Raw genomic sequence first — 21,958 nt, 5'->3', positions numbered from 1 at the left:
TTCTTTTCTGTCTGTTTTATTTCTTTATTTCTTGTTAAATAAAAAAACTAAAATAAAATAAAAACAAATTACATTATAAGTGTTTATAATACAATATTTAAAATGCATTTAATGATCTAACATGTTTAATCAGTGATAAACCTTGGGATGAAATCTGTGACCCAGGATATTCAATGATGATGATGTAATCAATAAATACCCAACAGATTGTCCCCAGCATTTCTCTAGACATTTTGCCATAATGATTTTAGCTTACAAATACAGCTACAGACAAAAAAAAAAAAAAAAAAAGCTAAGTCATGGGTCAAGAGCCCAACTTAATCAAACACTGATCACCAGAATGGTGACTACAAACATTATTATTAAACAAAATCATCAATATCTAAACCTTCATTAATTTTCAATAAGAACTTCTATGCTTCAGTCCAGGAGAAGACCAAGAATCACTGATGTTATGCTGCATGTTGCTTTATTTAAAAGGCAGTAACTGTATTACAGTAATGTTTATTAACTACTTTAAGTGTTTGGGTTTTTTTTTTTTTTTTTTTTTTTTTTTATTTAGTTAAGTTTCCGACATGCACAAAGTATTTTGTAGCTTAATAAATACAAATAAATGCACAGTCTATTATTTTCCCAGCACTCTTTTGTATGCCTTTGTATTAACAACTTACACCATTTGAATAAAACATCCTTGAGAAATTTAAGGCAATCGTACACTCAATGTAATTACGTTTTACAGTGTAAATACATTGTCACATTTTTCAATATACTGTATGAAAAGCAGCAGCTCCTTATGTATTGTTCAATATATTGCATTAATATAATATTTGCATGACTTCACATAACTGAATTAATCCACCATTCTGTGTCATGATATTGCTGATTGGCTGATGTCACCATGTGGAAACATACCATTCCCACAAAATCCCAATCCTGCAGGTCCATGTATGAATGCTGTGCAGACTAATCAATATCGGCTTGATCAGAATCAGAAAGAGCTTTTTCTCCATATGTGCTCACAAACACACACACATGAGACACTGGGATGCATACTGATTTAAAAAACAAATTAACAATATAGCTAGAGTTCAGCAAGGTGAGGTGAGCCAATGGCTAAAATTTAGCTGCTTAGTGGTCCAATTATCAGCTACTGGTAGAAATCCTTACTACACCATCTGGCCAAAAAGTGATGTCTCTCTACTGCAGGCCATTCAAAAGTTGTCATGTTTCTAATCAAACATTTTGTGTTATTTTGTTTATATATTTTAATAAATAAAAAAAAAAACCCTACTGAAAATAAGATTTGCTCTGCAGTGCACCAAAAATAAAACTCACAATTGCACAGCTGTGAAAGTATTTTAAAAGTTTCAGAAATAAACTGGATCAAAGCGGTTATCAGAACCAGGAAGATTGTAAAACTCTCTGTAGTTGTAAGATAATTCTCGAACACCACACACCCTATAACGAGTGCAAAGGTTGTTTTCATCAAATGAAATCAAGGATGACTGTGATTTTATGTTTGTTTGAATACTTTCTATAAAAAAAATTGTACACCTGTAGGCCCATAATAGTCGTCGTTGGCTCTCTGACTAAAAATATCACTGCTTTTCTGGATTATTCTCTATCCTGACCTGGGAGCATTTCTCTGAGGAGGTAAGGGAGATCGTTCACTCGTAGACCTCAGTGAATAATCTGTGTATTTACCCTTGATATGTGTGGCATTTGTAGCCATAAAGTAGTTTGGATTTGATGAGACTGATGTGCCAAGTGCATAGGCTTTCTTGCATTAATATTTGGCTACTATAGCAACATTTTAGTTATGGACAGTCTGTCTTGCAAAGTCAAATTTTTATAGGCACATTTGACATATTAATCTATGAACTTCCTGCACCGCAAAGAATGCTGCTCTACTGAGTAGGCTAAAGGTATGATTATTTATTTTATTTTATTTTTTCATGTTTAGAGGGCTAGATAATTGGTTGTAGTTAGTTGATTATTTAACTGTGTATTGTTTGTCTCTAACGTAGCATAAAGTTATGCATCTGTTAAATGCGTGTCACAAGTGTGTTTTACGAGTTAGTTGAGCTCTCAAAATGAGCAGGTGTTTTAAAGCAGATACAATGAATTACTTTTGGTGGTGGAGGTATCATGGTAACTTGTCTGTATTCATGGTAAAACTACTGAAATTGTGAATCTAAGATATATTTATATCTGATGGTCTAAAATGTGTTTATTTTATGGATATTGATTAGTTGAATTTTCGAATATGTTGCAATTTTCTTTTTCATTTTGTATAATATTATTCAATGCTCTCTGCATTTGCTCAGTGTGTGTGTGTGTATGTGTGTATATATAAGCCATCATATTCTGACAAAACTATTGAAATGTTTTGTTGTAAACAGATCGGTGAGTGACAGTGGTGTTAGTTCAAGCGATCACCATGGCTTCCAGGTGAGTTGTAAATTATTTACCTTGAAAAAAAATAAATTTGAAAGTAATTAACTCTTTCCCTGCCATTGACGGAATTTTCTGGCTATCCATGTTTTTATTGTTATATGGTAGGGGACGCTATTACACATTTTCTAAAAGAGTACAGAATCTCCAGATCAAAACACAGGTGAAGAAGAAGCAGAAACAAGCAATAGCATATGTAAGCAGATGCATATGTAAAATAAAGTGATCATCAAATGTTAAACAGCATATAAATCAAAACTGCCTAATGTTAATTCAGTCAGGACCACTTAAGTCAAAAATTACAAGAGACAAACTTTAGTCAATTTTTATTGGCATATTTTGCTAATGTTACAATTTGGCGGTAAGGCTCTGTTCTTAATTCTCCATCCATTTCATGAGCTCCATGAAAACCAAGACTGGAACATGTAACGCTTTTGGCCCAGATAACGCCAGTTAAGTCAAAAGAATGAAAGAGCTTGCAGGCGAAAAAGTCTGTATTCCACTCGTTTAATGGCAGGTACACAGGAACGCGCTCCTCACATGCATGAGAGATTGACTCTTTCTTAGCGTTACAAATAAAAATAAAGCAATACTATAACAAAAATTGGAGAGCACATACATCTATCGTGGTTCTCATTACACAGTCACGTAGTTCTTCTACGTCATCACCGCATAGCGCGCGTTAAGTGAAGTGATCAGTCTCTTAAAGGGCACAGCACACCATAATGTGATGCATGTAAACACACAGTTTTGGCTGTTACAAACAGCAGCAGCTTCTGGGGACAACATCCCATTTTTTAACTGGGAGAGCAACACAAAATCCCCCTATTGAGAACAGAGCATGCATCAATGACAACAGAATGACACGGATTAAGTTAGACACAAGTTTAAGGAGGAGCTGGGGAGGAGGAGGGTGCAAGTGTGACGGTCTTGCCTGGGTGGTCTTCCAGCTGAGCTGCACAATGGGGAACACGTAGAAATAAGGGAAACAGCACGGAGAATTAAAATGATTTCTACATAAAACAAAGACAATGCACAAATTAATTACAACTAGGCCTCGTAACACAAACTAAAAATAACTCAACATAAAACAACACATTCGACGCCAAACACATATCAACAGTTGTATAAGAAGTTAATTGCAGGATAAATCAGCAATAAAGCAGTTAGTTATGTGTTTTTAATCATTTTAACTTATAAATCTCCGGCTGCTGAAAATGTGCGACATTACCCTCTGCTGTGGGCGGTCCCTATTTCACATGCAATATGCCATCATGCAGCAGACAGATGGCGCTGTCCCCATTTATGCATCAAATTAACACTTTTACACACCGTTATACAAGCAGTGTGCAGTGGAAGCAGCCAAGCAAGCAGAGAGACGGAAGCTGCGTTTAAGTAATGCGCCTTATTTTAGAGTTGCCAAAGGAGACCATAGAAATCGGATCAGCTGATATGGGTGGGGTTGGAATTTGCAAATCTGCTGATAGCGGAGCTTGACTACGAAGCCTGCCTGAACTGATGCAGAATGCTTGATTTAATAAAAAGTCCACCCAGGACTGTGAAACTTTCGTCGTGTTGATGGACTCGTTATCAGATCATATCATTCTGAATATGATCTAGACATAGTCTTTGACAAAAGTGCATTTTCTCAGCTTTTTGTTCAAAATGTAGATTTTTTTTTTTTTTTAAATTAAACTTACAAGTGTTGATTTTTAAAAAAATGGATGAAGCTAGACTCAAATGTTTAAAAAAAAACCAGCTCTGTTTTTTCTTTTTCTTTTTTTTTTTAAACATATTGCATGTTCAGATATCCATACAACAAAATATTCTGGTTGCCATGAAAGTTTTGTGAAAATTAAGGGTGTTGTGATATACCGGTATTGATGATAACTGTGATATTTAAAAAAAAATAAATATCATTAGGGGTGTCACAATATACCAGTATTGTCAATAGCCATAATATTTCAAATGAATTGTAGTACACACATGATAATATGGCACATAAATTATCCAGTGCCAGTATCTGGTTGACAACCCATACAGTAGGTGGCGGTATTGCACCTTAACTCTGTCATAAAACACAAGCAGTCACAGTGTGCAGCTGTTACTGCCACTTAAAAGCAAGCCTTTGGAAATGACAGATGATACATTCTACATGCACTCCAAAAGAGTTAGTGCTCTCCAGTGTGGACGTTTTATAAATTCAGATGGCCATGACCTGTCTCATGTTTTCAATGGCAAAAATGTGTTTTGTGTGAATGGCCGTTCAGGCAGAATGCATTTTCAACGTTCCATTACTCAGATTTTAACTTGTTTTGCTGTCTAGACATGTGCTACATAACGTCTTTGTCCATTGCTCCATGTCTCGATAATTTTCCAGCACCTTGCCTGTTTTTAAATCTCAGGTTTTCATGCACTTCGTTTTTCTATACCTTGCATTTTGTGCTCGTTCAGCTCACCAAGATTAGCCCTATTTTTACCAGGAAGTTTATATTTTGTTGAACAGTACCTGTTCTAGACAGTAGGTGGGGAGGTCGTTTGGCTGGTCTTTTTCTCTTCCAACATTTTTTTTTTTTTTTTTTTTTGAGAAAAATTGTGATAATGATAAATGGTTCAATCTTTTTTAAATTAACTGATGCAAAAACACTGGCATCCAGCCATCTACTGTATGTTGGCTACATATCATGAGAAGACTGCTGACCTCAATGAAAATCTTTTAAATGTCAACTGTAATTGGAGTAAAGTATTGTTTCTTTACATTATTATGTTCATGTAACACAAAATGTCTGCATTTTGATTGGTTTTAATACTCCAGATTTTTTTCAACACAAAATTTCTGACATTTGCCTCCATATTTATTTTACAGAGATCTGACTCTTCCAACAAACAGCTCAACTCTGATTCATCAAGGTCCTCCAAAACAATACCGGCTACACACAGAGAGAAACACACTTGATGATCATGGAAAAGTCAGAAAATGGACTTATGGGAATAAAGACACCAGTAAACAAAACAAAATTGTGCTGTTGGTGGGAGAGACCGGCGCTGGCAAGACGACTCTCATCAACACCATGGTCAACTACTTACTAGAGGTGAAGTTTGAGGATGAAATATGGTATGAAATCACAGAAGAAGCAGCCAGAGACCAATCAGAATCACAAACATCTGAAATAACCATGTATGAGGTCTGTCCTGTAAAGAATCCTATATCTCTCACCATCATCGATACTCCAGGATACGGAGACACTAGAGGTCTGGAAAGAGATATGGAAGTTGCTTCAAACTTATCCACTCTGTTTCAGAGCAATGATGGAGTTCGTGAGATTGATGCTGTGTGTTTTGTGATTCAAGCGTCTAAGAATCGTCTCTCAGACAGACAGCATTACATTATCAGTTCAGTTCTGTCTTTGTTTGGAAAAGACATTGTGAACAACATTTTGTTTTTAATCACTCACTCTGATGGTCTGCCACCCAAAAATGTCATCAGCGCCATTAATAAAGCTAAAATCCCCTGCAGACGAGACCACAGCGGCCAACCTGTTTATTTCTTATTCAACAACCGGCAGGCCGACGACCGCCATGATGAGAGACGTTACCTTCGTGCTCAAAGAGATGTATGGGAAGACAGCATGGACAGCATGAAGCATTTCCTTCAATCTCTGGATGAAAAGAACAGAAGAAGTTTAGAGTTGACTTCAAATGTCCTGATAGAGCGCATTCAATTTGAAGCATTTATCTGCAACTTACAGCTGCGAGTCGAAGAGAAAGAGTCAAAGAAGTCTGAAAAAATTCAGATCCAGGAGTCAATAAGACAAAACAAGGATAAGATTGAGGAACAGAAAAACTTCACCATTAAATTCAAAAAGACTGTCAAAATGAAGGTTCCCATTGAAAGTGCTTCATGGAAGCACAGGAAGGCGACGACCTGCACCGTCTGTGAGGAAAACTGCCATGAGTTTGACTGCTGGTGGGGTTCGAATCCCAGCAAATGTGAAGTCATGAAAGACGGATACTGCACCGTGTGTACAGGGAAGTGCCACCACAGCAAACACGTCAAAGAAAACAAGAAATACATCATCAGAAATTCAAGCATTGTGCTAGAATTTGATGATTTTAAAAAGGGATGTGAAAAAGCTCAAGAAAAAACCAAGAGGTTTTCAGTTATAATGGATCATCTTGACAAAGATCTGCAGGTGATTGAGGACCAGAAGTCAATTCTTCTGTTCAATGCTTACAAGAACATCAAGCATCTGTCTCAGATCGCATTAAAGCCAGACTCTGCCTTCACTCTTCAGCATCTGGAATTCTTCATCCCCAGAGTGAGGGAGGCTGGGAAAGAAGACTGGGTCAGAGAGCTGGAAGAAATGAAGAGAAATGCTGAAGCAGAGGAAGCCAATAAAGATGCTCTGAGTTATCTGAAAGCTGGCCTGCCAAAACTTTTCTTTGGTGACCAATCAGAGGCGTAGCAATAGGGCTGGCAATTGCCTGGAGCCCTGCATTTTGAGGGGACCCCTGAGGGCTGATTATTTAAACAATCAGAAATCTTAATGTAAATACATAGCAATGTCTCTGCATCCCCCTCTCTTGTTACACTAGTTATGCTTTTGCTGCCTCGCCTCGGCCGCCTTTTTCAAACTGGCGCTGTAGAAAATGCATGACTTTAACCTGTTAAACATGAAGAGGATTTATCCATCTGCCATGGCCACTTGCTCTAACGTTGGATAAATGTGCACTATTACTAGCTACATTATTAGGTGCTTAAAATACTCTGTCATACAGATAAGAGTAATACATCATTTAAAACTGTTAAGTGTCTACTTTTATTTCTGTTAACTCACAATAACAACAAAGAAAACAGGGTGCGCTTTCTGCTGTCTCTGTCTCCATGAACTGAAGAAATTAACAAAACTCAGCATATGGGCTACTTGCCTCACAAACATGAGAAATATATCTAAAGAAAGCTTGAAATTTCTACTTTTAAACAAAACAATTTGATTTGAAAAGAAATACTCTCTGATTATGTAATCCATATGAAAGGCGCATTCACTATACTGCGGAGATGACGAGTCAGCATCGCCATCTCCATCTTTGCAGCCGACGCTGACTCAAAAAATACTAGTTTATTGATAAACTATTAAAATGTCTCCTTGTTATTTTTTCCAACACATTTATGATCATGGAAGCTTTATGCATACGCTTCAGCGCAGAATAGGCTATATTCCTCCACGCAGCCAAATTAAATTAATATAAATGTGTAATTAGTTGCTTAAATGAATGACTACTAGTCAACTAGAAAAATCTTTAGTCGGGGGCAGCCTTACTTAATTGACATTGATTAGTAATTAGCTGTTTATAGCTCTTCTACAATAAATATATTGTAGAAGACAATATATTGTTTATAGCTGTGTTACAACATTTCTATATGTAGGAGCATTATTTGTTTCTGTCAACACCACATAAATCACTGTTTTTAAACTGATAATCCATTATAAATAAAGAAGGTTGTAGCCTACTGTATTTTGAAGATTGTATTGTATCTTCTATTATAAAGATGAAGATTGACATTTTGTTAATTAAAACATAAACCATTTAATGTTGTAAAAAATAAACAATTTATGCTCCGTTAGATGTGTTTTCCCTACTTTTTGTATGCTGAATAGTATTTGTAGGTAATGCATCTACATAAACAAAAAATCTTTCAGAAGGGCCTCAATGATTAATTTTGCCTGTGAAGTCAAAGCAGGTGACTTTCTGTAGATCTGAAAATAATAAGAGTTAATGTCAAGTTAATTTTCTTTGTTTGATTTTAGCGTATATTTAAAACAAGGCACTCTTGGCCTTATTTTCTGTAATAATAAACGAGTATCGTTACATTTTGGTTACTGTATGAAAGTTCTCCTAAGAGAAAAAAAATGACAAGCAGTGATTTGTTCACCATTGTGTTAATTCTGGTTGAGCTCTTCTCTGTTTTATGTCCATCAAATTCCTGTTATCTCTTTTGCTTTTATATCAATTATCAGTCTGTCTCTTTGTACAAACTCTTGTTAAATAAAATAAATAAACAAAAATATTTTCAAGACATTGTAAACTGCATTTTTTCATTGGTTTTGTATTTCCACCAAGCTATGAGTGAGCAGACCTCCTTATCTTCAGGTTCGTGACAAATGATTAGTGAAAGGATGTAAACTCTCTCTGTAGAATAGAATGTTAATAATAATAATTAAATTATACACATATATAAATTGTAGAATTACTTAATCTTACATATGAGTTCGCTTTCGAATGGGTTCTCTACACTGCATCTGTTGTACAGTTGCTAGGGGAACGCCATCAGCGTATTCGGTGTCATGTGTGAAAACACTTCCAATCTGATTGGATGGTGACTGTCTGTGACATCACAGGAGCAGCGCCCAGAAGTATAAGAGGGTACCCCTAGTACATGTCATCAGCTTTTTTGTCTCCAGAAGCCATTTGTTTGTTAGTGTGTGGTGAAGGTTGGATTATGGAAATCCCAAGCAAGCATTTTAGGCATTTTACACTTCGGGGCCCCCATGGTCCTTTTCACAGGGAAGTTGTTTGGCATCACAGAATGGGTATGGGTATGTATAGTATTTTCTATACTAATGTAATATTTATATACAAGCTAGATATGGTACAATATTATGGTCAAAACGACATTGTACTTTAACAAGAATACTTTACAGTTACTATCAGTCCATTGGTCTGTACAATATATGTATTGTGCAATGTCCCTGTCAAATAAAAAATAAATAAATAAATTCAAATGTTTCAAATACATAGACACAATATACAATATGGTGCGATAAACCTAAAATAAACTATTGTTAAACAAAAGGTGCAGCTTGCACAATCTACTCATCATTCAGAGCGTGGTTTTTGGGGCGTACAAAATGCGTGACTGGGAGCATAGATTTAAGTTTGGTCTCATTTTAAAGAAGACCCTTGGCAGAATCTTGCAACCCATGAGTTATAGATATAGCTTTAAATAATTATTTTATATAAAATATATACAGTACAGTCCAAAAGTTTGGAACCACTAAGATTTTTAATGTTTTTAAAAGAAGTTTCGTCTGCTCACCAAGGCTACATTTATTTAATTAAAAATACAGTAAAAAAACAGTAATATTTTGAAATATTATTACAATTTAAAATAACTGTTTTCTATTTGAATATATTTCACAAAGTAATTTATTCCTGTGATGCAAAGCTGAATTTTCAGCATCATTACTCCAGTCTTCAGTGTCACATGATCCTTCAGAAATCATTCTAATATGATGATCTGCTGCTCAAGAAACATTTAATGTGTACAATTGTACAAAATATTTGTGTACAATATTTTTTTTCAGGATTATTTGATGAATAGAAAGTTCAAAAGAACAGTGTTTATCTGAAATCTAATCTTTTGTAACATTATAAATGTCTTTACTGCCACTTTTGATTGATTTAATGCATCCTTGCTGAATAAAAGTATTAATTTCTTTAATTTCTTTTCAAAAAAATAAAAATAAAAATTCTTACTGACCCCAAACTTTTGAACGGTAGTGTATAATGCTACAGAAGCTTTGTATTTCAGATAAATGCTGTTCTTTTGAACTTTCTATTCATCAAGGAATCCTGAAAAAAAAAGTACACAACTGTTTTCAACATTGAAAATAATCATAAATGTTTATTGAGCAGCAAATCAGCATATTAGAATGATTTCTGAAGGATCATGTGACACTGAAGACTGGAGTAACGATGCTGAAAATTCAGCTTTGCATCACAGGAATAAATTACTTTGTCAAATATATTTAAATAGTACACAGTTATTTTAAATTGTAATAATATTTCACAATATTACTGTTTTTTATTGTATTTTTAATTAAATAAATGTAGCCTTGGTAAGCAGATGAAACTTCTTTTAAAAACATTAAAAATCTTATTGGTTCCAAACTTTTGGACTGTACTGTATATCTGAGAGTATAACATTTAGCACAAACACTTCAAACAAATTAAACCTGTGCTCAGTTCTCTGAGTAACATTAAGAACATTAAGAATATCTCTATTGATAGTTGCAACACCGCCACCACGACCAATCAGATGGGGCTCATGCCTATAACCAGAGAGTAGGCTTTCTTTTGTGGCTGTTCAAACACATTCGTTTTCGACTACCTCTGGCAGTGATCGAAAGTGGACAAGCTCAAAATGTTTTACACCCCGTTTACACCGATCAACCAAAATGCATTGTAATACCGCGTGTAAACAGGCCTTATATAGACATAATTATGAACATAAAGGCCTACTATTACTTCAGATAAAGACTGAGCACTATAAGCATATGTCACAGATCTGGTCTTTCTTCTTCACTTCGCATTGTAGTTTGCTATATGTTTACACATAGGAGTATTCCTGAGATCTGATGAACACCAACTCAATCTCTGGCCGTACTCATGAACCCCAAAAGAATGAATGAACACAAATGTTGCTTGATGTAAATCTTTTTACTGTTGAATGAAGTAAAACATCCTCTAAATGTTTGTTTCATTGCAGGCATAACTCACACACCGCACTACTCATGGCAACTGCTGTGTTGCGTCATCTTCTGTCAAGCTAAACATTTCTGCAGTCCACACACAAACCACATGAGGGCACCACTGCAACATGGAATTAACAACTGCTGCTGAATTCAGAAGAATTTACAATAAAACTAATTAAAATCATAACTTTGTTACACATATAGGATACAGTATTTCACAGTTTTCATTGATTCATCTCTTGTCTTCTCTGAATTTGTTCACTGCCCACCAAAGAAATCTCCCAGTTTTGCCAGACCGGCTCTCAGGTAACTCAGAGCATCTTTATTGGCTTCTTCAGCTACAGCTTTTCTCCTCATTTCCTCCAGCTCTCGGACCCAGACTTCTTTCCCAGCCTCCCTCACTCTGGGGATGAAGAAATCCAGATGCTGAAGAGTGAAGGCCGAGTCTGGCTTTAATGCGATCTGAGACAGATGCTTGATGGTCTTGTAAGCTTTGAACAGAAGAATTGACTTCTGGTGCTCAATCACTTGCAGATCTTCATCAAGATAATCCATTACAACTGAAAACCTCTTGGACAGTCTTTGAGCTTTTTCATATTTCTTTTTTATGGAGTCATATTCCAACTGCTTGCTTGAGGTGCTCATGACATATTTCTTGTTTTCTTTGACGTGTTTGCTGTGGTGGCACTTCCCTGTGCACACGGTGCAAAAGCCATCTTTCATGACTTCACATTTGCTGGGATTTGAACCCCACCAGCAGTCAATCTCATGGCAGTTTTCCTCACAGACGGTGCAGGTCGTCGCCTTCCTGCTCTTCCATGACTTGCTCTCAATGGGAATCTTCTCTTTGACCGTTTTTTTGATGTTAATGGTAAAGTTTTTACACTCCTTAATCTTTTCCTTGTTTTCTCTCATTGCCTGTTGGATCTGAATTTTCTCAGCCTTTTTCAGCTCTTTCTCTTGAATTCGCATCTGTAAGTTGCTCATGGACGCTTCTAATCGAATGCGCTCTATCAGGACATCTGAAGTCAACTCTAAACTTCTTCTGTTCTTTTCATCCAGAGACTGAAGGAAATGCTTCATACCATCCATGCTGTCTTCCCATGCATCTCTTTGAGCACGGACGTAACGTTCTCCAGTGTGACGGGCTTCAGCCTGTCGATTGTTGAATAAGAAATGAACGGGTTGGCCTGTTTGGTCTCGTCTACAGGGGATTCTAGCTTTTTTAATGGCGCCGAGGACATTTTTGGGTGGAAGACCATCAGAGTGAGTGATTAAAAACACAATGTTGTTCACAATGTCTTTTCCAAACAAAGACAGAATTGAACTGATAATGTAATGCTGTCTGTCCGAGAGACGATTCTTAGATGCTTGAGTCACAAAACACACAGCATCAATCTCACGAACTCCATCATTGCTCTGAAACAGCATAGATAAATTCTCAGCAACTTCCAGATCTCTTTCCAATCCTCTAGTGTCTACGTATCCTGGAGTATCAATGATAGTGAGAGACATGCGACTCTTTATAGGACAGACCTCATACATGGTGATTTCAGATGTTTGTGATTCTGATTGGTCTCTGGCTGCTTCTTCTGTGATTTCATACCATTCTTCATTCTCAAACTTCACTCCCATTAAGTAGTTGACCATGGTGTTGATGATGGTGGTCTTCCCAACGCCAGTCTCTCCCACCAACAGCACAATTTTGTTTGCTTTTCTTGTGTCTTTTTTCCCAAAAGTCCATTTTCTGACTTTTCCATGATCATCAAGCACTTTTCTCTCTGTATGTAGTCGGTATCGTTTCGGAGGTCCTTGATGAATCAGAGTTGGTCTTCGTGGTGGAAGACTTGGCTTTCTGCAGATGGAGGAAAATATTTCTCAGAATGTTTGTGTAGCAGGAATTTTAAATTAAATACCCATTAAAAACTGTAAAAAAGTTAATTTATACTTTTTAGCATGAACATAATAATGTAATTTGTAGAAACTGTTATAAACCAGGAAGTCCCACTGAATAGAGTTAACATGTAAAAGATCAACATATACCACCAGCCATAAAGCCTTAATACAACAGTCACATTTTTGTTTAAACACCCAATTATTCTTATATTCTGAATCAAGCAAGTAATTCATAAGGACATTCTCTTACATACTGCAGCGCAGACTGGTGTTACGGCGTAATTCCATTGTTGCTGAGTTTAAAGGTATAGTTCACCAAAAAATGCAAATTCTGTCTTCATTTACTCTCCCTCATGTCGTTCCAAACCTGTATGACTCAGTTTTTCTCTGTGAAACACAAAATAAGATATTTTGAGGAACATTGTAAAACAAATCAACATTGGACCTCATTGACTTTCATTGCATGGACAAAAAACAAACATTTCTCAAAATAAATTCTTTTGTGGATAATTCTGAGCTTCTTGATCAAATAATAAAAATTGCTTCCTTTCTTAATCTGTTTTTGTGCAATAGTCCATGCATTGCATAAATGTTTAAAAGATTCAGTTACTAGCAAAATTCACTCTGTGTGATCAAGGAAGTGAATAATAAAACACTTACACGGTTGCTGATTTTGTCTGTTGACTTGAAGCTCCTTAAAAGTAAAGACTATATGATTTAGCATTCTGTATAGGGGTATTTTGAACACACTTCTTCTGTTTTCAAAGCTCTGGAAATTCAGTTGATATTTTTCACAATTTTCATATATACACACACAACAAAATTAAGAATAATATAGTTTCCTTGTTTTAGAGAGTATTTATTTATAATACTTACACCATTCGAGACCGTATTGTTGTGGAGATTTCACAGCAAACCTCATCGTGAGTCAGTCAGAGAAAAAGACGTCTCTCCTGCTCTAGTATTTCCAGTAATACCAGTTCATTTTCAGTTTGTCACGATTGAAAGGAGCATGAGACACATTTGTGAAACAACTGAAAACAAAGCAAAGTTAGTTTAAAATGTAGTGCACTGAACTGTAACAAGTAATTCAACAATTAGACTTCTTTTCACAAGCCAAACCTACTGTACATGAACCTTCTGCAAGCACTCAGCTCTCTGTAGTCAGCGATCTACTTGTATATTGTGCTGTTTCACTTCAGAGTATGCTCCTCTGTTTGAGAATATTACTAGTTTTGTTTCAGATATGGTAATGAATGAAATTCCCAATAAGAACTTGTTTGCTGTTTTAACCAGTGAAAAGCTAATTAGTTTTGTGAGAATGTAGTTTTATGCATGTATTAATTCATTAATTAAAAAAACACATATAGAACTTGAATTAAACGGACTGGAACTACCTGTGCACTGCATGGTTTGAACGCACACCTTCCAGCCAAACAGAATCCTACAGACCATGGTTAAAAATGCAGATATTAATTTTTTTCAAAGCATTTAATTATTTTTTTTTTTATTGAAAACATAATAATGTTAGAAGAATGAATCAGTCAATGTAGTGAAGTGTTTGAAACTGTGCGTCTGAGCTTGAAATAACATATTAACATACTACTCTTGGTTTTTCCTACATGGTTTTATATGGCAGAAATAGCTAGTAAATAATTCTGATATCAGCCTGTTTTGGTGGTTTCGTCTTCCAGAGTGACGTCATTTGCACCTCTAGCGTCATTACTCATAAAGTCGGCTGTTTCTGGTTAATGGAATTTTGAGTATGTTTTCCTTGTTGCTTCTTCATTGTTTTAGACTGCACTGCGTATGCATTTTAATTTCTGTGATTTTAATAATCTTCATTTAAACAATCTTGTTGTTGATCTCAGATCTCAAGAACGATCTTTTTAGTTTAAGCAACAAGAGATGTGAGCCCTCTTACTACTAGGGATGTCCCGATCAGGTTTTTTTGCCCTTGAGTCCGAGTCTGAGTCATTTGATTTTGAGTATCTGCCGATACCGAGTCCCGATCCGATACTTCTATAATACATCAAAAAAAGAATAAAGAAGAGCGAAATATTATTTTTGATTCTTAATTTTCTTTTCTGTCATACTCAAATTCTTGTTAAAACACATTAGACATGCGTATTGTGTGCATTTTGAACACTTTTTGTGTGAAATTATATTTATTTTGTCCATCAAAAGTGTGCTTTCACTTTAATTACGCGTCAGCAGCGCAGCGTGTGTCTCAATCAGCTCCCTATTCAGTAGTCAGGGCACTGATCAGGGTATCAGCCACATTCACTTTCATTATATACTGATTCACGACCTAGGGAGCTAGGGAGCTGATTGAGACACAGGGATAGACTCGGTGCCGAGACGATCGCGGCACTGCTGCTTTCGCGACGCTCCTGCCTGACGCTTTACGAGCTGCTCCTGCTGCCTGTGTGAATGCATCCGTTGGTTGACATGCACGCTGAAAAAAATATGCGCTACTCACGCGCCGCTTACGCTTGCAGTGTGAAACAGGCCTAACTCTGTGCCACCGCATCACTATAGATGTGTTAAAAATAATGAGAATATATATATACATATATATCCGAGTCCTGATCGGGAGGTAACGTCCGATTCCGATCGAGTCTGAAACCACATGATCGGGCCCGATTTCCGATCACGTGATCGGATCTAGACATCCCTACTTACTACAGTATAATTGTGGCGAGCCCTATCACACGAAAATACGTATCAATAGTACGAGTTTGTAATCTCGTAGAATTTAAACGGCAAAATGAGTTTTGGCGTGCTTATGGTACGCAGTTTTTCGCGTGCATACGCACTTTTTGACGTATTATACGTATGAACCCCCCACCCCCCCCACCCCCATCCTAACCAAGAGTGTATCATATACACGCCATAAAGTGCGTACCATAAGCACGCCAAAACTAATTTTGCCGTATATATTGTACGAGATTACAAACTCGTACTATTGATACGCATTCTCATGTGATCGTGTTGGAGCGGCATGAAATAAACATGAATGAAACTCAGAAGGAATGTTGAAAGAGACAGAACAACATACGGAAACGTATCAGTGCTCAAGTGAAGGGGGAGATTCTGGAATCCATTGCTGCTTCAGTGTATATCTTTTGAGTGATTTATGATAAGAAGAGTTCATCTCTCATGCTCTGGGATTTCCAGGAATGTCAGTCAGTATGATAGCACACGTACATCTCGGAGACGTCTATTTGATGTGCGTGTTTACATCTGGAAGACGTATTATTTAGGGTGTTTGCTCATCTGGAATACGTCTATAGGACGTATCCTGTCAGATGTCAAATAGACGTTTAGAAGACGTCTTTAAGATGTTTATGATTTAGAATGTATGTAAAACTGACATCTTAAAGACGTCTATTAGATGTTTGTAAACAGCAGATGCTTTCCAGATTAAGTGATCTTTAACAGACGTCTTGCAGACGTACGTGTGCTATATGTCACACATTTTAAAGGAATTCTCGGCTGTAATTTATTTGTTTTAGAGGAACTGTTTGTGCAGGTCTGTGAAACCATGCACAGCTGAATTAAAATGACTGAAAAACAATTACATCCTAAATCAACATTAAACTACTCTAAGCATGTTGTTTCATCTTTTTGTTTGTTCACATTTTGTTGCCTGTCAGCATGTTCTTTCACATTGGCAAGTACAGAAAATATTTAATGGTGTTAGTTGTTTCCTTATTCATACAGGTTTCTTTGTGTTTCAGGTGTGGTGGAGTTTCCCTTCAACTACTGCTTATCTATCTCCTGCGAGGACTCCAGACGAAGCAAACTTTCAGCTTGTCAGAGTAGCTACTTTTAGCCACTCTGATCTCCTTTGTTAGTCTGTTTCTGCCTGGTTACAGAAGATTTTATCTCCACTCTTGTAAGCATCAAGCACCTTTGGCATGACAAAGCTGTTTGAGTTTCCCAGTAGACCATGATTTATCATTAGAGAATGATAAGAATGTCCTGGTAGGAATGCACATATCCTCACAGAAACTGATCGGTGACAGCAGCCTCAAAAACACTCAGTGCAACTGAAGCAGGCTTGTAAATACCGCTTCATTAGTCCATCTCTTAATATACAATACCATACCATAAGCATAGGAAAACTTACATCCCACTTAAACTTTTGGTCTAATAAGAAAAGGTCAAACAGACCATTATCCGTTGTGTCATAGTTGGTGTAACAGCTAGGTCAGAGTGACTGGTCAAAAGTCAAAGACAGATGAAAATACAAGGTGTTGTTTTGACACCTTTAAGAGAATATTGCAGATCTTGCATTATCTCATGTCTGCAGAGATGGAAACAGACAGATTTTGATACAAAAGTATATCAAGTTCAAATGAGCAACAAATTCTGATTCAAATTCATTAGGGAAGGAGCATGTGCAACCTTGTGTACGTTTTGTTTGTCAGCTAGTGAAGCTTTAGTTATGGCGTGTTGAACGCCTAAGATTTCTTTATTTTCTGGTTTTGTTTTTAGTTAGAGGGCAGGGAATTAGATAAATGTTTTGGTTTTGTTATTTTCGTTTGTTTAGCACCGCTCATTATCTTTTCTCTGTGGCTTTTCAATTTATATATTTTTTTTTCTTTTCTTTGTATATAGCTGTTAATAATGATTTTGTTTTCATTTGTGTAAATTATATTTCCATTGTAAATAAGGCACTTATTGTATGTCCGTTGTCCTTGTGTCATTCTCCCACAGTACTCCCCCAGAGACCAAAATTGAAAGGGTTGTGTTTAAATTTTTTTATTTTGTACGTCTTCCTCATACCTCTACGCCACCAGGGGACGTAACAAGCAAGCATACATACTCTTAAAGATACAAGAAGATACAATGAAGAATAACCGTAAATGAGTACAATAAAGAGTAAATACTTGAAAATATGATGAGGATTAATATATGGAGTAGGAGTACACGCATATATGAAATCAAAGATAATGTTGATAAATCATAAGCCATAAATGATTAAAATGAAATATGAATAAAATGTATGAATATTGACCATTTTGGATCCACCATACCTCAAAACTGAAAAAGCCTTGTAATGATTCCCAAAGTAAACAAAACTTAAGATAAGTTCTCACCACAAAAGATCACTTTCATACACAATGAAATCTCATTTCAAAATGAGCACTTAAATGAAATGTTCTTTTAAATGTTCACTCACAGCTCACTTTAGCTTTCTCAGTTCACTTGAACTGTCACAGTTCACTTTTCTGCAGTTCAAAAATAAAATAAAATAAACTGTGAAAATACCAGTCCATAGAATGATGAATAGAGATCCACATTTGATGTAGCTTGCGTTGAAATGAACTTGAGACAGAAAATGAAGCAGCTAACTTTAAAGTCTACTCAACTTCAATGCTCCAAAATGAAATGGATCAAACTGGAGATTAATCAAACTGAAATGTCATTCGGATGGCAGAGTAACAAAATGTTCTGGAAACTTGAATCTTCCCAAAATGATGTCTCTGCCTAAACTGCGTCACACAGCAATTTCAATCTCACGTGTGGACAACTCAAACACACGTGAACAGTCTCAAGCAGTTAATCCTTAGTGCTGCTTCTCAATACAAACAATACAAGCAAAAACAGATCACTCGTCAAAACATAAGAAAACCAAAAATAATCACTTTACAAAATAATATACATACCTATTATATTAAAAAATACAGAGTTTATTCGTACGACAACCTTTTCTGAAATGTTTCATCAAAATAATCGGATGGAATCCTGACTGAGATTGAACATTGTGCTGTTACCTTTCTGTATTCCACTAACTTGCCCAAATAACTGCTGTTGTTCCAGGACCTATGAATTTAAATGCAAATAAAATTCCGATTAACAGAACACATAGCAAGGGAATGTAAAACTTAAACATTCTTGTCAATAAAGATCTTACTGGTTTTAATTCTTTTTCAATTATGTCTTTTGTTTTCTTAAGCTCATCCATGATGTTCTGTAACTCATCAATTACTTTCCTCATTTTAACAATGAATTTACCAGCATTGGAGTTGATCTCACTTTCACTTATTTGGCCATTTTTTGCAAGATTGTCCATGTCATCGAGGGCCACGTTATCATTGATAACAGAGTGAATGTTGTGCACAAGACCAGCAAGAATTTCTTCTAGGTTTCTAGTCGATTTAGACAACTGTGCAGCCGCTTTACCAATGTCATATTTACATATTAATTCACTGGCGGAGGCAACACAATTACTAAAAGCACTGATATCACACTCTGATGTATTAAATTGGCTCAATATTTCATTAGTGCATTGACAAATGTCTTTCAAAATGTCAATCATAGGATTGATTTTGTTCTGAAATTCTTCAAGTCCATTTTTGATGTTTTGACATATATTTTCCTGGTGGATCATTTTCAAGGCGTTGAAGAATTCACCACCGATTTCACCAACTGCGGCCACCGCCGCTCCTGCTCCACCGACAACAGCTGAAGCCCCCAGAGTGAACGGAGCTAAAGCTGATCCTGCAATCATGGCGACCCCTCCAACTATTCCTGCTATTCCTCCGATCATGGATGCTTCAGTAGCACATCTGAAATCTTCTTCAAAAGTTTTAACGAGATGACTCAGTCTCTTTATGCACTGCTGGAGTTCAAGGTGATCTCTCTCATAGAGTCTAATGAATTCCTCTTTGAGATGAAAAACATCAGATCTAAAGAGAACATAAATATTAAGAATGTATTATTCTATATTATACAATTTGTAATATAAATATTTTTAACTGTATTAGCTGATATGTTGATGAAAGTTTCTTTAGTAGTTTATTTTGATGCTTTATGGTATATTGCTTCATAATGAAATATTGCAATTTTTGCTTAAAAATCCAGTTATTCTGGTCCATTGAACCAAGTGAGTAATGCATAAGAACAATCTCTTACAGCATACTGGGAGGTTTATCCATGCTGCTGCACCGGCGCTGACTTTTGAATTATGCCATTGTTGCTGTGATTAAGAAAACACAAGTGAATCCATTATCTGTCTGCATTTATTATTATGATCACATAATATAACTATAAACAAAACTAAATTCTGAGGTTCTTTTGAGGTTTTATTTCACATATCTTTTTCAGAATTGTTTAAAACAGATTTAAAATATTAAAATATGTTTGTACTTTTACACTGTGCAAGAAGAATAATCAATATCTGATCAAAAGAAATCGAAGTCAGTCTTTGGCATTATAGTCTGCACTAGTCAAGAAGTAAATGTGCCGGCTCACTTAACGGGTGTAGTAAAAAGCATATGTTTATTAGGGTATGCTTTTAGCCCTGTTGTATAAATAACAAGTAAAAAGCCTGAGATGAAATCAACTGAAGGTAAATGACATTAAATCTCTTAAGATCTGATTAAAGAACTCTTTGATCTGCCTGCATTGACACCAAGAGCTGCTGTGCAGCCAAAGTTATATATCACTGTAAAGCTGTTTTGACACAATCTGCATTGTAAAAAGCGCTATATAAATAAAGGTGACTTGACTTCTTCCATGAACGCCTTGTGCAGGGTTTTGCATGTCATTCGCTTTTTTATAAGAATAAATTATATTGCAAATAAATATTTACATGTGTAGTTTTTGGGCGTAGGCTATTCAATTTAATAAGTTCATAAGCACTTAAACTTAACAAGCTTCATAACATAACACAATATCCTCTTCATTTATTTTGATTATATATGCCTACATGAGATTTGCTTATGAACTCAAATGCACAGGCCACAGTGGCAGCTGGCACACCTAAAAATAGGTCCGGGTGAAATTGCAAGCACAAGAAACCTCACAAGAATAAAAAAAAAAAAAATCACAGTACTGTTGGGCATTACTACAGTAATGATTATTGTCAGCTTACCTGTTGAAGAACATGAAAAACACATGTTAAACAAGAAGCGTTTTCCGTTGCGTGCACACCGACATTGGACACTCATCACTGAATTCTATTTCTGTTCTGTTAGTCAGCTAAGCTTGGCTGCCCCCTGCTGGCTAAACAAGAACAATCTTACATGGAACAAGTGCAATTTTGTACCGCAATTTAATGTCAAAATATTTTTCATTGTAATGACTGTTACATTTCATTGTAATGACTGTCTATGAAAAGAGTTTAAAACATTTTAAGCATTTTTTTTTTTATCTGTCTTTTTTTAAATACTCGGGGCTACATAAGAAGTAAACCCTACCTCTCAAAGAGAGATCTCTTTATAGACATGGTTAAATCTCTTCTGAACTTTATCCATACGAGGTTGAAAATTAAAGGTGCATCTTTCTTTTTGGTCCTTTGCTATAATAATAATAATAATAATAACAATAATAACATGTTTATTTTTTATAGTCCCTTTCAAGAACCCAAGGTCGCTTCACAAAATTAATACAACCAATAGACAAACCGTAATGGTAACACTTTACATTAAGGTTCCCTTTTTAAAGGGTTTATAAAGGTGTTTGTTGATGACTAATAACTTGTTTACAAATGCATTATAAATCGTTGATAAGCACTTATAACAAAGGGTGACTTTAACGTAATACCAAGCAGTGAGCCATTTTTAACTCCCTTGATATAAATGCTTAATATATGTATTTATTCACATATTTTACTCAGAACCAGATTTCTGGTTATTTCATTATGCAGCAAAATATACTGTTATGGTGAGACTGAAGGATGATTTATTTGTGGTTTTCTCAATAATATCTCATGACTTATGTCACTTTTCTTACTGTTGCTCATCAGACTTTACTCTGTGCATTACCCATGATAGTCTGTAAAACGGCCGTGATGCCTATTCAGAGGAATGTATAAAAACTGATTTCATATTTATCAAGATGAAATGATCAAACTTTTTTTGGAAAAAAAAACAAACAAAAAAAAACAAGCAAACATCACTGCCTAACCCAGGGGTAGGCAAGTTCGGGCCTAGAGAGCTGCTGTCCTGCTGAGTTTAGCTCCAACCTTAATCAAACACACCTGAACAAGCTAATCAAGCTCTTCAGGATTACTAAGGCTATGGGCAGCTGAAGGTTTTTTTTGAGGGTTGGAGCTA

The 21,958-nt window shown here is 35.9% G+C and overlaps 3 protein-coding genes across 5 annotated transcripts; 1 reads left to right on the top strand and 2 right to left on the bottom strand.

The window, feature by feature from the left end:
• The first annotated feature begins 1,434 nt into the window (after positions 1-1,434).
• LOC125264347 lies at positions 1,435-8,003 on the top strand. The gene is made up of 3 exons (XM_048183596.1): positions 1,435-1,653; positions 2,403-2,451; positions 5,321-8,003. The coding sequence occupies exons 2-3, from the start codon at positions 2,441-2,443 to the stop codon at positions 6,918-6,920; spliced, it is 1,611 nt and encodes a 536-aa protein (XP_048039553.1). The 5' UTR covers positions 1,435-1,653; positions 2,403-2,440; the 3' UTR covers positions 6,921-8,003.
• A 2,402-nt stretch (positions 8,004-10,405) lies between these two features.
• On the bottom strand, positions 10,406-13,974 carry LOC125264346. Of its 2 annotated transcripts, none has more exons than XM_048183595.1 (4): positions 13,764-13,974; positions 13,548-13,656; positions 13,138-13,274; positions 10,406-12,846 (listed from the first exon to the last, which is right to left on the bottom strand). In XM_048183595.1, exons 3-4 carry the CDS (start codon positions 13,173-13,175, stop codon positions 11,250-11,252), a joined length of 1,635 nt encoding a protein of 544 aa, XP_048039552.1. In that variant the 5' UTR covers positions 13,176-13,274; positions 13,548-13,656; positions 13,764-13,974; the 3' UTR covers positions 10,406-11,249. The 2 variants fall into 2 exon arrangements, with proteins under 2 accessions (XP_048039552.1, XP_048039551.1); XM_048183594.1 differs by having other exon boundaries at positions 13,548-13,581; positions 13,764-13,973.
• Positions 13,975-17,641: 3,667 nt separating this feature from the next.
• On the bottom strand, positions 17,642-20,864 carry LOC125264345. Of its 2 annotated transcripts, XM_048183593.1 has the most exons (4): positions 20,776-20,864; positions 19,815-19,878; positions 18,915-19,588; positions 17,642-18,722 (listed from the first exon to the last, which is right to left on the bottom strand). In XM_048183593.1, the coding sequence occupies exons 2-4, from the start codon at positions 19,835-19,837 to the stop codon at positions 18,688-18,690; spliced, it is 732 nt and encodes a 243-aa protein (XP_048039550.1). In that variant the 5' UTR covers positions 19,838-19,878; positions 20,776-20,864; the 3' UTR covers positions 17,642-18,687. The 2 variants fall into 2 exon arrangements, with proteins under 2 accessions (XP_048039550.1, XP_048039549.1); XM_048183592.1 differs by having other exon boundaries at positions 17,642-19,588.
• Between the last annotated feature and the right edge of the window lie 1,094 nt (positions 20,865-21,958).

This window comes from Megalobrama amblycephala, linkage group LG3 (assembly GCF_018812025.1).
Source record: "Megalobrama amblycephala isolate DHTTF-2021 linkage group LG3, ASM1881202v1, whole genome shotgun sequence".
In the NCBI taxonomy this organism is placed as follows: Eukaryota; Metazoa; Chordata; class Actinopteri; order Cypriniformes; family Xenocyprididae; genus Megalobrama; species Megalobrama amblycephala.
This window is presented reverse-complemented; position numbering and strand designations above follow the sequence as displayed.

Bases quoted from the DNA above. Each gene is read 5' to 3' on its own strand.
- LOC125264345 (XM_048183592.1), bottom strand. From the start codon at position 19,837: ATGGATAAACCTCCCAGTATGCT. The intron at 19,589-19,814 runs GTAAGAGATTGT...TGTTCTCTTTAG, and splicing joins GATAAACCTCCCAGTATGCT to ATCTGATGTTTTTCATCTCA.
- LOC125264346 (XM_048183595.1), bottom strand. From the start codon at position 13,175: ATGGAATTACGCCGTAACACCAGTCTGCGCTGCAGTAT. The intron at 12,847-13,137 runs GTAAGAGAATGT...CTCCATCTGCAG, and splicing joins ACCAGTCTGCGCTGCAGTAT to AAAGCCAAGTCTTCCACCAC.